This window comes from Sarcophilus harrisii, chromosome 5, assembly GCF_902635505.1.
Source record: "Sarcophilus harrisii chromosome 5, mSarHar1.11, whole genome shotgun sequence".
In the NCBI taxonomy this organism is placed as follows: Eukaryota; Metazoa; Chordata; class Mammalia; order Dasyuromorphia; family Dasyuridae; genus Sarcophilus; species Sarcophilus harrisii.
The window spans coordinates 94,195,195-94,212,724 of record NC_045430.1 but is presented as its reverse complement, the minus strand read 5'-3'; the positions used below and the strand labels follow the sequence as shown (position 1 = coordinate 94,212,724).

The 17,530-nt window shown below is 51.5% G+C and overlaps 1 protein-coding gene across 1 annotated transcript in view; it reads right to left on the bottom strand.

Annotated features, from left to right (window-relative positions):
- The window catches only part of KMT2D (lysine methyltransferase 2D), a 39,175-nt gene that overhangs the window by 17,064 nt on the left and 4,581 nt on the right, over nt 1-17,530 (bottom strand). Inside the window, exons 2-34 of the mRNA XM_031937964.1 lie at nt 15,664-15,749; nt 15,198-15,324; nt 14,750-14,970; nt 14,520-14,629; nt 14,164-14,326; nt 13,891-14,056; nt 13,675-13,789; nt 13,400-13,566; nt 13,010-13,155; nt 12,667-12,804; nt 11,302-12,353; nt 10,861-10,971; nt 10,408-10,518; nt 9,375-9,479; nt 8,666-8,847; nt 8,282-8,446; nt 8,044-8,153; nt 7,909-7,956; nt 7,023-7,244; nt 6,695-6,817; nt 6,480-6,584; nt 6,156-6,280; nt 5,902-6,049; nt 5,678-5,743; nt 4,867-4,977; nt 3,765-3,905; nt 3,569-3,653; nt 3,079-3,320; nt 2,911-2,984; nt 2,683-2,733; nt 623-2,446; nt 313-489; nt 67-203 (exon numbers count right to left, since the gene is read on the bottom strand). Coding sequence (XP_031793824.1) covers nt 67-203; nt 313-489; nt 623-2,446; nt 2,683-2,733; nt 2,911-2,984; nt 3,079-3,320; nt 3,569-3,653; nt 3,765-3,905; nt 4,867-4,977; nt 5,678-5,743; nt 5,902-6,049; nt 6,156-6,280; nt 6,480-6,584; nt 6,695-6,817; nt 7,023-7,244; nt 7,909-7,956; nt 8,044-8,153; nt 8,282-8,446; nt 8,666-8,847; nt 9,375-9,479; nt 10,408-10,518; nt 10,861-10,971; nt 11,302-12,353; nt 12,667-12,804; nt 13,010-13,155; nt 13,400-13,566; nt 13,675-13,789; nt 13,891-14,056; nt 14,164-14,326; nt 14,520-14,629; nt 14,750-14,970; nt 15,198-15,324; nt 15,664-15,712 — 6,917 coding nt within the window. The 5' untranslated portion in view covers nt 15,713-15,749. The remainder of the gene's footprint in view (nt 1-66; nt 204-312; nt 490-622; nt 2,447-2,682; nt 2,734-2,910; nt 2,985-3,078; nt 3,321-3,568; nt 3,654-3,764; nt 3,906-4,866; nt 4,978-5,677; nt 5,744-5,901; nt 6,050-6,155; nt 6,281-6,479; nt 6,585-6,694; nt 6,818-7,022; nt 7,245-7,908; nt 7,957-8,043; nt 8,154-8,281; nt 8,447-8,665; nt 8,848-9,374; nt 9,480-10,407; nt 10,519-10,860; nt 10,972-11,301; nt 12,354-12,666; nt 12,805-13,009; nt 13,156-13,399; nt 13,567-13,674; nt 13,790-13,890; nt 14,057-14,163; nt 14,327-14,519; nt 14,630-14,749; nt 14,971-15,197; nt 15,325-15,663; nt 15,750-17,530) is intronic.

Here is a 17,530-nt window from a genome sequence, read left to right as displayed (position 1 = left end):
AGAAGTTAAAACTCAAAACCTACCCCCAGCCTGCGTTCACTGTATTCATTGCCCCCTATGACTCACCGGCCATTCATGTCAATAGAAGAAGGGGTGGGAGGTGGTGGGGGCCGAGAGAGTCTCTCCTCTGCAGGGAAGGGGCTAGGTCCCAGCATCGAGCCACTCAGTTTGTTAGGGGGCAATCCTGTAAGGCCACTTTTGTCCTGGAAGGAAGAAAAGGTGTGTAAGCAGAATAAGAAGGCTAATGCTCCACTCCCACCCTGCCACCCCCACCTCTCCCGTCTGAAGCTTGGTCTCCTGTCCCCCACCTACCTGTGTCCCAGGGTAGGAGGTGGGGCCTCGATTCAGTTGCTCAAAAGCAGGGTTGCTGGACTCGGTGCCCCAGTTTCCTGGCCCTACAGCACTCGTGGCTGCTGCTGTTTCCTTCTCTTGCCGAAGGGTGTTACGTTGAATCTGCTGTCGGATCAATAGCTCTCTCAAACGCTGACGCTGAGTAGGAATAAAGAGAAGAAGACAGGGAAGGAAAAGTCAGGTTCTTTCTATGAATCAAAGCCAGGGCTGGCAAGATGCAAAAAGTTGGCCCTTGTGACACAAAGGCAGACCCATCCCTGCAGACCCTCACCTGCCGCTGCTTCTCCAACTCTGTCTGGCTCAGATTGGCCATGCTGGGGTCCTGGGGACCTTGTAGCTCAGGACCCACCAGGGAGGTGGCCATCCCAGACACTGGATCTTCTCGCTTATCGATTGGGGAAGTGATGCTCCCCCGCTGTGAAGCACCATGGGGCAGGTAAGCGAGAGGACCATCTGGTGCTGGTTGTGGTAAAACCGATGGTGGACGCATCGGAGACAGACCATAGCCCTCACCTGGTGGCCCGGTGCCTGGCCCCAGGGGGCTGCCTCCTGGGTGGAAACTGCCTGTAGCTGTTGTGTAGTTTGTGCTTTGGGGCTTGCCCACAGTGGGTCCTGGCCCATAATGGCTGTTGATCCCATGGGGTGGAGGGTGACTGGGTTGAGAGGCAGGGGGCTTCAAGGGTGGCTCACCCACTGCCTGGGGGAAAGTGAAGCGCATGGCAGAAGGATTGCCCACAAACACATTTGCCCCAGGAGAGCGGACAAAAGATGGAGGCTGTCCGCCGGAACTCTTAGTGTGATGCTCATTAGGTTGCCCAGAGGGCAGGGCTACCGGAAAGCCCCCTACTCCTAGTGGAGTATGGGCCAGGGGCCCAGCCTTGAAGGCAACTTCAGGGGGCTGGGACCGAGGAGGCTTATGTAGTGGGGCAAAAGGGTCCCGGGACTGGGGCCGTGAGGGTGGGCGAGAGTAGGGGTCAGGTGACTGGAAGCAAGGGGTGACCGGCGACTGGCAGAAGGCTTCAGTGGACAACGGACGGGGTGTCAGGGGCGACTGAGAGCTAGACTGAGACTGGGGGCTCGCAGGTACTCGAGTGAAGGGATCGGAGGGCAAGGAGCGAGGCGGCAGGGGACAGCAACTCTCAGGAGGTGGAGGCTGAGGCCGGGGCGTCAGTGGGGGCTGCGAATAGGTCTCAGGATAGGAACCAGAAGGAGTTGGACGATATAGGTCTGCATGGCTAGGGGGTGAGGGGGCCACAGCATGGGCAGAGGGAGGCTCCTGGGGTCTCAAGCCTATGCCTGGGCTCTGAGGCTCTACCTGAGATGCCCGAGGGGTCAGGGGGGCTTTGAAGACATCTGGTGCCTTTAGTTCCAGGCTGCCTAAGTGGGGCCCAGAGGAAGGCGAGTCTCCAAAACCAAGGCTGGGGGGGCCATAACCAGGAGAGGCTGCTCCTAGCTCCTCCTTCTTTACTTCTAGGGCCTTTCGAGGCGGCTCTCCAAAGGGTGGAGGGGATATCAGTTGCTCAGATGCCTTGGCTCCACCCACCCCTGGACTCTCTGGAATTGCCAAGTTGTCTAGTGAAGGGCAGCGGGGCTTGAGAAAAGGATCAGGTGTGGAAGGCTGGTGCCTTGGGGTCCCAGGCGGGGTGGATTGGAACTCTCCAGGCTGGCCAGCCCCAGGCCGAGGGGGAGCACCCAGCATCTGAGGCTTTGCAGGGGGCACTGCTGACCCAGGATAGGGGGGGTAGGCTGGTGGTGCTGTGGGGAAGCGAGACTCCAGAGTATAGCTGGGGGCCAGTCCAAAAGGGTCCTGCAAAGGCACTTGGGCGGGCACCTGGGGTGGGAGCTTGAGGAAGAGATCACCAGGTGAGTCAGGGCCAGGCACTGTGCCTGCTGGCGGCTTCAGGAACCCATCCGAGGAGGTAGACAAGCCAGCTGGGGTAGGGGGACTGCCAATGAAGACAGTCGGAGCAGAAGCTGGAGGGGGACTGCCCAGCATCCCTGGCTGAGGGGGAATGCGTAGATGCAGGGTGGGCCGATCGGTTTTGCGGGCTATGTCGCCCACCTTGGTCTGCTTACTGATCTGACTTTCCGCCTGCTGTAGTGGTATAAGGAGAGAGCATAGATGAAATTGGGGGATGGAGGTGATGGGATGGACCTGTAAGTCATAGACTGCAAGGGCCCGGGGATATCCATTTGCTCTAGGGATCCCATTTCTCTATCAAAAATATGTTCTGCCATGGAAAATATCCCCCTCCCCCAATCCAAATCCTAAGGCTCCCAGCAAGCCCCAGGCTTCTGCCACAATTCCCCATGTTCCAGGCTCCCACTCACCTTCTGCACCTTGTTGATGCGGTGAGCCGCCCGGTTATCTTTGGCCTTTTGCTGAGGGATAATCAGGGCCAGAGCTTAGTCAGGTGCTCTGATCCTTAAGCCCACCCTGACCCGGAAGCCTATTCCCTGGGTGAATGGAGTGGAGGTAGGATGGAGAGAACCCCAGCTCCAAGTGAACTCCCTTCCTTCCCCTGGGGCCCCGGCCTCCCTTCCTTTTCTCATCCTCACCAGGTAGGGGGCTTTGTCAGTGGCCGGGACTTTTCTCCACAGCTTCATGATCTGTTTGCAGCGACTGGCCCAGTCTGCAGGCCAAAGGATTAGAGGTCAAAGGAGGTGGGCCAGAAGTGACACTGTCCCATACCAGACCTCAGCTTTCCTTTCTACCCCAGCATGTACCTGGATAATCCTGCTTGAGGTTGGGAAAATTAATATTGGCGTAGAGCACAGGAGAGATTGTAGACAGCTGGCCCAGCTCCTCATCCTTTTCCCAGCGCTGGAGGCTCCGCTGGTTGTAGGAGAGCCCATCGCCTTCACCCTCCGTGGTTGGGGTGGTGGGTGTGGAGGGTGTGGTGCCCCCTGAGCCCGTCCAGGGGCTGTCAGGCTCACCAGGCTCTGGGCTGAAGAAGCCCCCGCGCTCCCTGGGGCGCAGGGGCAGAAGGTCACAGCGGGCCAATGATTCCAAGCCCAGGCCCTTTCTCCCACCCCCATGAGAGGTTATCAACCATGGAGGGAGACGAAATGAGCAGGGATTTAGGAGTTAATAGAAGGGAACACAGTGGCCAGGCTATAAACCAAAAAACCAAACCTATGTCTGTACAAGTAATGGGGAGAAAGGGAGAGAAAAGGGACTACAGGGAGAACAACAGTGAAAAGTATAGATACCTACCTATTATCAAGGAAAGGAGACTGGCAAAGGCCTGGGTAGGAGTCCATTGGGCTGCTGGTAGGGAGATTGCCCAAAGGAAGCCCACCTGCAGGAGGTAGATAGGGGTCACAGGCACTGTCAGTACAAAGCAGCATCCAATGGGCTTCCCAATCTGTGGCTCCACCTCCAATTCCCAACTGGGTCCCGACTATCGCACCTTGTAGGAAGGGCCTCTGCTGCATTGGGGTGTGACTCCCATCCAAGTTAGGAGTCCCACAGCCAATCTGCTGCTCCCGCTCTGAGCCTAGGACATCCTTGAATAACTGTTGAAGGTCCTTTGATTCCATCTTGGGCAGCTCTGTGTGGGGAAGAGGAGAGGGCTAGTGAACATGACTAATGAATGGGACCAGCAAAGAAGCAGCAAGACCCAACATGAAGCCTGGCAGGAGAAGAGAACCCAGGAAAATGGAACTATCTGCGTAACATGCTTTCATTGCATTTACTATTATCAGTCTCTCCTACTTCTTAGGCCCTCAGAGTACCTCTGGCCACTGACCTTTGCAGTGTTAACTAATTCTACCAACTCGCCTCCTCGGAGGCCTTCAGAGGCCTCTGGCCACGATTTTTTGAATTGTAGTTTAATAACCGATGGCGCCGCTCAAGAACAGCCACGTGCAAACTTAAAGCCTTTATTATCCCTGCTCACATAATGCCCTGACTTGTTAACTCCCTAGTGAACACCTGGTCTGAAGACCCACATGTTCACTATCAAGTTCCTTACCTCTCTTGGCTATCCATCCACTTGACTCAACTACCCAGGATAAAGAGAGAGATGTGATGCCCGCAGTGGGCTTAAAAAGGAGCTGTGAGGTCACGCACACACAGCCAACCAGCGAGAGAGCTGTCTCCCATTATGAAGCTATCTTGATGTGGCCAGGATCCCACCCAAGGGGCAGTCCTCTAGCCACAGAAAATTACTTCTGGGCCACTCAAATCTCCTGTTGCACTGCAGCTGCCCATTTAAAGGACCCTTACATACCTAGCCTGATAATCTAGCCTGAGACAGCCAAACAAGAAAAGCAAAGAACTGATCTTTTGAAGAACTGATCTTTATTTCCTCCAGATGTCAATCCCAACTTGCCTTAGCCCCTTTTCCTTTGAAGCATTCTTCACCAACTAGATGTTTGATAAGGACAAATGCACTCTCACATCCTTCCCCTATGTGCTACACTTTACATATATAGGGAATTCTCATTCCTTTTTAAACATCTTAGTGAGGAACCCCAAACCCTGAAGGAAGACTTTACTAGAGAACCAACCTTCTGTGGGGATCTTGTCCAAGTCAGAGCTGAGCATTCCCTCGCCTGGGGTCCCTGGTTTCTCTGAGTCACTGGGTACAGGAGATGTCTTGATGCCTCCCTCTTCAGGGCCTGTGGGAGCAAAAATTACTGGGTTAGGGTTAGAGGACTTTGGGGCAACTTTGTAGTCCCTGACTCCCATCCATACTGATAAAGCCATTCATGACTAAACAAACAGTGATACATGAATTGTAATAGAGTAAGCTAGAAACTTCTTGTAAGAATATTTTTTAAATCAATGGATATCTACTTCCTTTTCACAATTAAAAAGTGCTGTTATAAATATTTTTCTTCTATTTGGGCCCTTTCTCTGCCTTTAACCTCTTTGGGCATATGCTTAGCTTAGTTTTACTGAATAACAGATTCAGACTCCATTTTGGGATTCTATGGTGAGCATCAGTAGGATAAGAGAGCTCCATGGAGGCATAAATGTACTGATAAGGGCAAAAAAGCGCAAGCAACAACCTTACAGGCTGGTAGATCCCTGTGGAGCAGGGATGGATGTGGAGGTGAGTTTGAAGTGGAGAGTAATTTAATTTACACAATGACACAGTAACATAAAGGAAGACAAAGTTTCAGAATTCTCATCAATGAAATGACTAATTGTGAATTCAGAGGTCTGATGATGAAGCAGAGATTATGTGGATTAAGATGTGTCATCAGACATGGTCCATGTGTTGATTTGCTCTACTAAGTGGAACAGGATAGTGGGTATTGACAGTGATATTAAAAAAGAAAAAAAAAATTGGTTGCTCACCCCAATGTTTCTTACCTGGAGTCTCTGAATTGCCCTCAGGGCCTCTGGACTCTTCATCTGCAATGTCTGGTCCATCATCCCCTATGAGAAGCAGTCAGCATTCTCATTAGAGCTACCCTTCTAGTGTCTCTTCTGGGTAGCCAATGCCATAGTTAAAATGCCCAACCCACTGTACTGCATCCTACAGTGTTTGCCCAACTGCTATAAAGACCAACATCCTCCTTTCCAGATCCACTGACCTTTCTGTGAGGCAGAAGACTCTTTTCTATCAGGGCCTGGGTCCCCCTTACCCCTGAGAGTGCCTGGCACAAAGCCTGGTCGTCCATCCCCAGCCACCAGCAATGCCTTTCGGCTAAGGTCCAACAGTGCCTTCCCAAAGAAGGCTTCCTACGTGGTGGGAGAAAGGAAAGGAAGCAAAGGACAAATAGTTATTGTTCTCTGCTAGATCCCTCATCCAAAGTTCCCTTCTTGACCTTCCTGTTCTAGTCCCCACCTGCAGGTAAGCAGGAAACATGTCCTCCAGTTTGCTCTTTTTCCGACCCCGACGCTTCTTCTTCTCATCACCTTCCGCTGTACTCTGCTCCACTGCACCCTCTGTAGGGGGGTCAACTGTCACAACTGGAAGAGAAGAGCCACAGCTAAAACCTTTCCCCACCAGGAGGCTGTCCCCTTCTCTTTCCCCTCCATTCCACCCAATTCACAATCTGCTCTCTGCCCCAGAATCTCCTGCCTGCTTAGACTGCCCCCCCTTGCCTGCCAGCTCACTCCGCCTACCCTATGGTTTCTATACTGATCCTAGTGTCCCAATCCATCTCACCCTCATCAGGCTGGCCCTCCCCACTCAACACTTCCACCAACACAGCGGGCCCTTTCTTCAGACGGGCATGAGATTTGCGCTGTCGAACCATGAAGCCCCCAATGCCTGAAGAGAGATCATGAGCAGGATGAGAAGCTGCTGGGAGGGCTGGAAGCCACTCTCCCATTCCCATCTTCCCTCACCTCCACACCCACCCCCATTCCACAAGGACCTACCAGGCCTGTAAGGTTTTCGCTTGCGCTTTTTGCCCTCATCAGTTTCTTCCTTGCCAGGCTCCCCATCAGGACTGGCAGGGGCCTCCAGCTTGATCTCACACTCCATGTGCTCCACACCAACTCCTGCCAGCAAGTTAGAAGACGAGGTCAGGTACGTGGGTGGCAAAGTACCCCAAAAACTCATTTCTCTCAAAACCCCTAGTCCTAGAACAGAGCCAGGAGTCTCCCCTGAGACATCCAGATGAGGCAAGTGGCTCCAGTGTGATCCTGAGACAGATCCACATTCAACTATTCCACTTCTAGCCCAAATTCAGATCCTCAGCCAAACCTTCGCTCTTGAGCAACTCCTCAGCTTCCAGGTCCCCATCTTTCTTGTCGTCGGGGCCACCGGGGTCTGAGGGCTCCGGCCCTTCTAGCCCACCCTCACCTAGGAGGCCAAGCCGCCCACGCCTCTGACGCCGCTTGTGGAGGGGGGACATGGACAGATTTCGAAGCACAGCCATGCCGGTCTCCGTCAGCCACACTCCCTCAAAGCGGAAGTACTGGGGCTCTGTAAAGGAGGGGAAGGAGGTGGTGACACCAGGATAGAGGGACTAAATTAAGAATCATGTTTCCCAGGTAGGCCAACAGCAACTAGCCCAGCTCAGGAGGGCAGAGCCACAAACAGATGAAAGGAGGGATGGAGAGAGAAGCAGACAAAGCTGAAGCCCCCAAGACTGACACATTCTGAAGGAAAGAATAGTTCCATCTTTTCCCAAGCACCAACAGAGACTTGGCTCTCAAGAGGAAATTCAAAAAAGAATTTCTCTACCACTGGAGCAAACTTTGGATTTGATTAAATAATTTACCCTGAGCGAATTTACCTTGTTCTCCACGACTCAGGGGCTTAAAACCCCCTACTCACTGAGTGCCACCAATGAATACCCCAGATGACAAACAACAGTACCCAATAGGGTGCTTAGGACAGATGTTCTAAATCACCTACCTGAATTGTGTTCTCTAGTGAGATTATCAATAGGGATAGTAAAATGGCAAAAAACATTAAACTAGCAATCGGGGGATCAGGGCTATGGTCTCAGCTCCGCCACTAACTAAGCAATCTGGGACAACTACCATCACCTCTCTAGGCCTTGGCCTTCTGTAAAATGAGGGAGTTGGCCCAGATGACCTCTAAGGTCCCTTCCATATCTAACATTCTATGATTCACACTTTACCTGGCTCCTTCACCTTCACAGGCACGAGCTCTGGTGGCGCAATGGGCACTGGATGGGGAAGAACAGAGACACAATGAGGGGCCTGTTCTCCAAGTAGGCTCCAAGCCCCTTGCCCCACAGTTCCAGCTAACTCACCCACAGGCTTCACCACATAGGGCTGACAAGAGGCACAATCAAAGCCTTCATCTGCTGCTTGTTCTACCTCTTCCTCTGTGAATAAGCTCTCACAACCAGCATGCATCCACCTGCCATTAGGGGAGGGGAGAGAGACAGACACATGAACCAAGACTGAGGGTGGAGCTGAGGGGAGGAGCAAACTCAAGGAATGGGCAGGGGAGTCATCCAGGGGAGAAGGAGGAAGAAGTCCTCTCACCGCTCACAATGACGGCACTGGATTAACAAATCTTCTTCTACATAAGGAGCACGACATGCTGGGCAGGTCACCAGGCTGGCACAGGGCCCACAGTGGGTGTAACTGTTCTGCCACTCACAGTGGAAGCCCGGTGAAACAGCCCCACACTGCATGCAACTCACACACCTGGCAGAGGAAATGGATTCTTAGCACCAGCTTGTCCAATCTGGGCATCCCTCTGCCAAACCCTGGGCACTAAACTCGGTCTTCATTCAGGCACACCGACCCTCACCACACCGTTAACTACCCAAAGGGTGACCTCTCTTATCATACTAATCCCCAGGCCCTGATTCCCACCCCTCCCCCTCCCCACTGCTCCCAAAACATGACGCCTCTCCCCAGTACCATTTGCACTTCCAGCCACCCTTGGGCACTGTAAGCAGAGGGGGATCCAGACAGTAAGTGTGGTAGCTGATGTCACAGTCATCGCAGAGCAAAAGGCGAGATGGGTCAGAGGCCTGGCCACACACCTCACACACGATGCATTCCACACATCTCCAGCCTTTCAGGAGCATCACTTTAGTAATCTAGAGGATGGGAAACGGCCTTCTCAGCAAGGTATTTGGCTGAGCTTGGGCCCAACCACAACAAAGCCTAGTCCACCAGGCCGCCCTTCTAGGCCAACGAATGAACGTCTCTTCATGTACTGGTTGATGACCTTTAAGGGGAGAATCACTCTAGAAGGTGAATCTCCATGGAAGGGTACAGCTGATTTAAAGACCCCTAAGATAAGTCCTAATCTTATCTAGGACAAGTAGGAAATTAAGAAATGCTTGAATGACTTGAATGATTTTCAAAACTTTAGTTAGAACCAAAGTCTCCTGTTTCTTAAAAACTATAAACTTAAAACTACCTAATGTTTCTCCCCTCCCCCGAGTCCTGCTCTTCCCATATTTACTTCCCTCTTTCTTCCAATTTTTCAGAAGTCCCTGCCCTGTGAAACCTTGAGTATGATATCCATACTCAACAATACCCCTAAAATGAGACAAGTTAGGTGAGTCTCCATCTCCTAATTCCTACCCCCTGTTCTCTCTGCTCTGGGCTCTGGACTTACCTTGCTGTTGACACAGTAAGGATGGTAGCACTGTGAACACTGAGAGCAGGCCAAGAGGTGTCCCTCTGCCCCTCGACCAAAGCTACCACACACTACGCACATATCCTGGAAGAAAACCCAAACAGATGAGTGGAACCTGAAGCCACTTACCAGTTCTTTTCATCCCATCTCATCCCACACTCCCACAGAAGAACTAGGTGTTCCTTCTGAAACGCCATGCTGAGAAATAATGGTCTAAGTATCTTTAACTGGGATACCATGATCTTGAGCAAATTACTTGCCCTCTGTACCTTACCAGGACCTAAGGAACTTCTGAGATCATCTAGGTAAAGGATTCTTAATATAGGATTCATGAACTCGGTTTTTTAACACTGACATAGTTGTAAATATAACCTGTTTGCTTTGCAATCCTATGCTATCTGGTTCTATACATTTAAAAAGTATGATTCTGAAAAGGGTAATGACCTCTGCTTTGTGTTAACTCCCTTATTTTAGAAGAAACTGAAGTCCAGAAAAAGAAAGTACAGAAGCAAAGCAAGGGTTCAAAATCAATTTCCTCATCTATAATTAACTTTACCTACTCTTGGGGCCTTTTCCCCACTTTTAACATTCTATCCTTTACACAAATTCGTGGGAATCTGTTCTCATTTACTAGTAACCTCTATCATCAATTTAATCTTCTTCCCTGCTAATCCCTGGTTCTCCTCCTTACTACTCCAGGGGACCCCACTATCTCCATTTGTCTTAACTGGTGAGAATATTCAGAACGGCTATCAAACAGCAAGGGATCTCACATAGAAGACTTGAAAAACTGGAATGTGCTCTCAAATGTCATTTTTTTCAATCACAATTCAGGCTCAAACTAACCCTTGAGGCTGTGACTCAAGTGGCCCATCTTCTGTTTCCACCTGGCCTAGAATGCCTCCCTGGGATAGGCCTTGGATCTTCCCTTACTACTCTTCCCACCAACCTCCAAATGCTTCTCTGATACCATGTACCACTGCTGACAATGGGACCAGACAAAAGACAGTACCTGCATCAAGACAAATTTGTCGGTGTTGGAAAAGAGAACCACAGTATTCTGCATGGTATCATCATCTTCCTCTTCTTCCTCCTTACTGGGAGAACTATCAATGTCCGCGACCTGAGAGGCCAAGGGAGGTAAGGAGGGTAAGCCACAACTAACCCCACCCCAACCAATCTTCCTCCTCCCTGGGGTGATAGGAAGTGAAGTTTGGGGCACTGCAGAAGGGACAGAAGCTGGGACAGGAGGGCTCTGCCTCTCCACCCCGAGCAACAGAGGACTCTGTTCAGAGGCCAGTAGGGCTGGCGCTCTTAAAAACCAAGTATCCTAAGGGGAAAGGAAGGATGAAATGATAGAAGGCAAGTAGTCTAAGTCTGGAAAAAGGAAATGGCTATGTGGAAGGTATGGAATCTAGGAAGGGTATAGTCAGGGGACGGCCAGAAAGAGACCGCTCCTTACTACCAGAGTCTCCACAGAGGAAGTGGTCGACTTCAGCCGGGCACGTCCTCTCCCCCTTCCTCCATGGGCACCCCCCCGAGGTCGACGTCTTCCTGGGAAGCTACTGCTACGGCCCTGGGCAAGAAAAGGAATGGGCAACATGGGTAGTTCAGGAGAGGTCAGGGTACCCTGAACCCAAGAGTTTGGCAGGGAAAGGTCATTAGAGCATTGCTTTAAGTGGGAGGAGAGAGGACCAGCTAAGTTCCTGGTAGCCTAACCAGGAGAAAGAGTAGAATCAATTCCAAAAAGCCCACTCTGGGAAGAAAAAGGTAGTGACCAGCTTCCTTCTAAACTCTCCCAGGTTTGGCATCTCCTGAGAGCCTAATTCCACCCAAGAGCGGCACTCAACTGTAGCTGGGAAGCTCCCAGGAAGGAAAGTGGCTGCTCTGACCCCACTTCTCTCACCTGTTTGATGCGGGAACGGGCGGGGGAGCTTCGCCGTCTCCCCTTATCGCCCTCAGCCTTGCCACCAGCTCCAGTTGCTCCAGAATCACAAAGTAAGGAGTCATCAGTCTCAGGCAGTGAATCGGTGCAGAGCCGAAAGGAGCCCTCATCCCGCGCAGGGCTGACGTCAGTGGACACACCGAGCTCCATGGAGAGTGATCCACCCCCCTCGGGGTCTGGGGAGCCCAACAGAGGCTCGGAGCCCGGGAAGCTGGCGCTGGCGTCCCCTTGGCTCAGGTTGGAGATCTCATTGACAATGTCAGACTTGATGAGAGTGGGAGGGGTATGCACTGGTGGGGCAACTGGCTCCTCAGGATCTTCACAAGGTGAGCTCTGCCCAGCCTGCTTACCATCGGAACCATAGACCTCCATAGGGGTCACAGGGGCCAGCTCCTCAGGATCAAGGAGCAAGGGGGATCCTTTAGGATCACTGCCTGAACTGCCAGAGGTCTGTCCAGCCTCTGGCACCGGACCAGTTGCCTCAGTCTCATCAAGACAGATTGTGTCCTCAACCAGATTAGAAAAGACATCCAGGGCCGGGGCAGGGCTGGGGGCAGGGCTAGGGGCAGGACAGGAGAGGTCTCCTGTGGGACAGGCTGGGGGGCTGATCCCACTAGGCTCCAAAGCTGGGCACTCTGGCTCTGTCTCCATCTCCTGAGACTCAGTCTCATCTAGGACTTTTGGTGCCTTCTCCATGAAGCCCAGGGGAGAAGGGGCTAATGGTAAAGGGGAACACTGTGGAGGAGGGGGCTCTAGAGGGATGGGAGAATTCAGTTCTCCCAGTTCTTCGGGGGAGGCTGGAGAAGGGGTCAAGTCTATAGGAGCTATGGGTTCTGGTTCAAAGCAGCTGGCTTCTGGAGGGGGGCTGATGGGTGTGTCTAGGATAGGGACCTCTGGAGGAGTTCCTGGCTCACTGTCCCCTTTGGCATCAGGGAGCTCCTCTTGCTCCCCCAAGGGAGACAAGGATGGTGGGGCTACAGCAGTGGCAGGAGAGAGTGGAGGAGGAGGAGGATCTGGAAAGGGGAGGAAAAAGGAAGATTTTAGAGGTACAGTATTCTGTACCTAGGGACAAAATTCACACTGTGCTTTGAGGTTTGTACAAGCCTGTACAGTAGCTAACAAACTATTATAGCCTCATATTAACAGACAGTGAGACTCGGGCAAAGAGAAATCCAGAGGCTTGCTCGCCTAAGGTCATAAAACTAGGGACTATCAAGAAGCAGAATTTAAACCCAGGCTTCCTGACTCTCCATCCTCTACTCATTTCACAGTCTCTCTGGGGGACAGATTGTATCCCGGAAGAAGGATGCTTTCCCAGTTCCTTACCTGTTGGTGGTAGCTGAGGTGACAGGAGTGGCTCCTCAGGTAGTAACAGGGGCTCCAGTGGCATCTCTTCATCAAGGGGGGCAACCTCAGGTGGGGAAAGGACCTCAGGTAGTGACTCATCTTGGGTCCCTGCTTGCCCTGCAGACATAAGAAGCCAAATTCCTACATAGCTACAGCTTCAGATATATGCTACAGAAAGCATAAGACAGGGGCAACCAGGACCTACTCCCTGTCTAAGGGAGTGAAGTCGAACCAGTGTCCCCAAAGTCCTGTGGAGCTGGCAGCTATTAACACTAGCAAAGCTTTAAGGATCAAACTCTGTTTATCTGGAGGACCCCTTTACCTAGTGGTTTGGCTTCACAATGCAGTGGCCCTGGTTCCTCAGACTTCCTGCAGGCTTCCTTCTCCCCCTCCAACTGTTCCTGGCATGCAGTATCAAAATCGCCAGGTGCACCAACGGAGGCCATGCCAAGCTCTGACTGAGAATATCTGTATAAGGAAGAGAGAAGCGGGCACTATAATCTTCTGTAGGCCCTGGCTTTCCTTGCCCCGCTGCCACCTCCATATGGACATCAAGGCTTCTTGGGAACACAGTCCATGGCTCTGAATGGCCCTCTCTACTCCAGAGTGCACCGTGAATAAGCTTCCCAAGTCCCATTTTATCTGGGGAGTTTCCTGCCAATACCAGCATTCCCCTTGCCCCGATCACCAAAAGACCCTCTCTTCCACTTACTTGCTGCAGACATGGAGACTCTGCTCGGTCTCAGAGCTTCCCACCCTTCCACCTTGGGGGTTCTGCTGCCGCTGGCACCGCTCACACAATGAGTAATTCTCATACCACTGGCAGTTGGGATCCAGCTCTGCTGGGCAGGCCCCACAGGCTCGGCACACCCGGCACGTCTGCAGGCAGACAGAAAGCATCTTGGGCATCAGGTCGGAGGGGAGACAGGAAAGAGACATGACATGACTCCTGGGTCAGAGGCCAAGAGGAGCCTCGGGGAGACTCACCTTGCACTTCCATGAATCAGGGGGCAGGCTCTGAATAGCTGGCTTCAGGCAGAAGGTGTGGTAGCCCTTATCACACGCCTCACAGACTAGCATCATAGAATCCTCCCCAGGCTGCCTGTAGGATAGAGGGCACCGTACAAGATCCTTCCCCAGTCCTCTTCTCAGCTTTATCTGCCCTCCTCCCCATCTTCCGACCTCCTCCTAACCCAGACCCACCTGCAGGTTTGGCACACTTTGCAATCCGGGCATTGCCAGCCGGCACGTTTTCGTGCAGTCAGAGCAGTGTCCAGACAGGCCCCATGATAGTGCTGCCCACAGCTGGTACAGAAGAGAAGGTCTCGAAGTTCACCCAGCCCATCACATACCACACAATGGGCATCCTCTAGTGTGGAAGAAAAATAAATCAGCAAAGTCAAAAGTTAAAAAATGAAAGCATTCAATAATCACAGACCCCCAAGTTCCAAATGCTCCCCCTTCCCAATTGCTCACCCAGATGTTCAGCCTCCTCGCCATGCTCCAAACACAACAGCTGTAAGGTCTTCATAGACTGGAAGGAACCACTGGCAGCAGCACAGGGGAAGTGGTAGAGCCGTGGGCATCCAGGCGATCGGCAGGGAATGGAGGCTCCCAGCCTGGTGCAATGAGAGCAGCGCTGCCAAGGGAGAGACTCAGAGTTGCATAGGCCAAATTCACCTAGCACTCCCCTCAGAGCTGGTACCCAGCCCCACATTTACCTACCTCCTCACCAAGTTTGCCAGCTCAGTGTGTGCCAATTAGAAACAGGATAGCTGAGCACAGCATGTCCATCACTCCCACCCTCTACTGTCTTCTCCCTTTTGCCCTACCTGAGAGATCCCTGAGAAGATGGCCTTGTCCACTCCGTGCAACTCCAGCCCATCTTGGCCCTGTCCTCCCACTGACCATGCTGCACACCAGTGATGAGCCCAGCAGAGTTCTATACAAGACAGTAGAAGAGAAGAATTCATTTCTTTCCAGATTATCTCCCCACTCCTCTTTTCCTCCCCAAATTCCTCCTTTTCCATCACTGTCCCCCTCCATTTTCTCCCAATCTTACCACCAGGCTTTCCCAAATGGGCAGGTGTCGATCCCTCGGGGAAGCCAATCTGGGACAAATCATCATTGAGTGGCACTGCCTCTCCAAGTCCAGGCCCCTCAGGTGGCCTTGCTGAACCCTGGGGCCAGTCTGGTGGAAGTTTAAAGCACCGAAGCTCCCGCTGCCCATGGAGACTCCATTCCCCACAGTTACAGAAGGCACAGCGCCGAAGTGGGCCCTTGCTGAAAGCATACAAAATCGTTAACATTCCCACTAAGCACTCTGGTCATTCCTGGGTGACAACACTCCCAAACCTCCTAAAATATCCCAGTCTTCTAGTCCTTTTCCCAAATTTTTCTCAAACCTATGGATGCCAAATCCTTACTGCAGATTTTCAAAAAACCACCCCTAAATCAAAGCCCCTTACTACCTCCAAGTCTCTATCCTTTATTTCCCACAGGCCAATTACCTGCAATCCTGGGGAGGGTCCTGGGATTTGGAACTCCCTGGGCTGTGGACAGAGGCATCCCCCAAAGGTGGGTTGGGGGGGTCTGGCTCAGTGGGGCCTGATTCTTCGGAGGCTTCAGGCCCATCAGCTACAAGGACAGAGGATGGATATCAAGCACTATCTAACATTCTACTCAAACCAAGTTGCTGCCCCAATCCCTAAAATCATTGATAGAACCTCCAAACATCAAGAAAGTCATTTGTCCTGGGAGGAAAAAGGCGTAGGAAGAGTGGTCAGAGCTCTACAAACAAGAGGCAACATGATGCTACCCGAAGATCTACTATTATACTAAAGGACATACATAAGCTTTAGATCTGTCACATAGCTGCTGCTCCCATATCACCCAGATATGATTCTGGATCCCTGTACCTGGAAAAAGTTTTCAAGCTATCACCCTCCCCACCTACCTTAAACTTTCTATGCTCACCTGCCGGCTCTGAATCTTTATCTTCACCAGAGGGCTTCGGGTCGTCCATTCCTCTCTCCGACTGGGCAGTGCCCTCCCGGGGAGACCTAACAGCACAAATATAAATGCCCAAGATGCCACTCTTTGACATGCTAGTACTCTTTTCATAGTATTAGGAAGCAGGGACAGCTGTGTACCTAGACACTGCAAGTACTTAACCATGCCTAGTAATTCTGGTCCCTCCTGCAATAACAGGCCTCCATTCCCTTCATCCCTTGAGACTTGCCACAAAAAGGTACTTGAGTCAGGAGGACTTCAATCAGAAGCATATCACACAGCAAAAGTGCTTCCTCTCTCCTCCCCTTATCTTTTAGCAAAGCTATTTGTACCCTGCTCAATACATTTAAACAGAACCAGTTTGAACCTATACAGTAGTTTCATTTCAGCCACCATCTGAAAGCTCAGCAGTCCCAGGCTCCAAAAACACCTTCTTCCCTGACCCACACTATCTCCACCTCTCCCACCCACCCCCAACCACATATCCACACAGACAGCCTCTCAGAGGAGAAAGCTCAATTGGAAGGGAGCAAGCACCCATCCATCTCTTCTCTGGGGACACATAGCTTAAACTGGGCTTTACCAAGGCAGAGTCTGGGGCCTTCCCTGACAAGGAAGAGATAGGAGGGATTCATCAGTGCCATAGCCCATACAGGCACTGGCTCCACAACAGATCCCCAGGTTTAAACTGGGGCTTCATTCTGAGGGGAGTTCCCCACTCCTCCCACCCCCACCCCCACTCCCCCATTGGCTCCCTGCCAGAGAAGCTGGTCCTAATTCCTGTTCCCACCTCCCCTCCCATCCTAGTGAACCAGCATAGTCCCCTCCCCCTTGCCCCACCAGGGGTCTCACCTAGCCTGGAGTCCCCAGACTGTTGCCCCTAGCAACGACAACAGCCTTTCCTTCTGAGATGCCCCCAGAAGCAACAGAAAAGGGCCCTGAGAACTACTGAGCATGTGTAACCAGGCCTACCGCCAGGCATGCTGGGAGTTGTGGTCCTTGGAAACACACTGCCCCAACAGGAGTTCTAAAAGTTGAGGACCAAGTAGTTTCCTTCCCTTCAGCTAAGTGGGGTTTCCACATATTTAGTGGGGAGAGACAGGAGGTGGAGAAAGATGAATAAAGGTGGCACATACTTCAATGAAGGTTTGACTGTTTCAGGGCCTGCACTATCTCAAAATAGAAATACACCAACCCTCCAAATGGGGGGGGGGGGGGAATCAAGAGAGGGGTCTGTCCTACTCTTCCATACATTAAGCACTTTGCCCACTAGAAAGCACTGAATAAGGGTGTATGTAATTAACACACTATGAAGTTTGCTCCTGACACACAAATTGAGTCTATTCTATATGTGGGATAAGGGGGAAAAGGAGTTTAGGGAAGGGGAGAAATATGGGGAAAAAAAAAGATGTTTATAGTTCATAATACTAAGATTTGGGAATTGAGTGAGGGAGTAGTCTATTCAAAAACTTGAAAACTGCTCCAAAAGGATGAATTTTTCATTTTTATAGTAGATACAAACAAACTTACTAAGCTATGTCTCACTCTTCTCATACCTCTGAACAACAAAAAGAAAAGAAATTACATCGGCCTCAGGACAGTTCTTCCTCTTCTAACTCCCTCCCCCCCACACACAAATTAAAGGCAGATAATCCATCTGGATCTTTTTAAATGATGCTAGGACAAAGGAAATCACAGGACTCCTCCAATAGTTCTCAGGACCAGAGAATAATCCAAAGACCTTAGTACCTTCCCTAAACCCACACCACTAAAAATCCTCATTCTTAGGATACTTCTCAAGAAAAAAAAAATCCTTTCAATCTCTATTCTC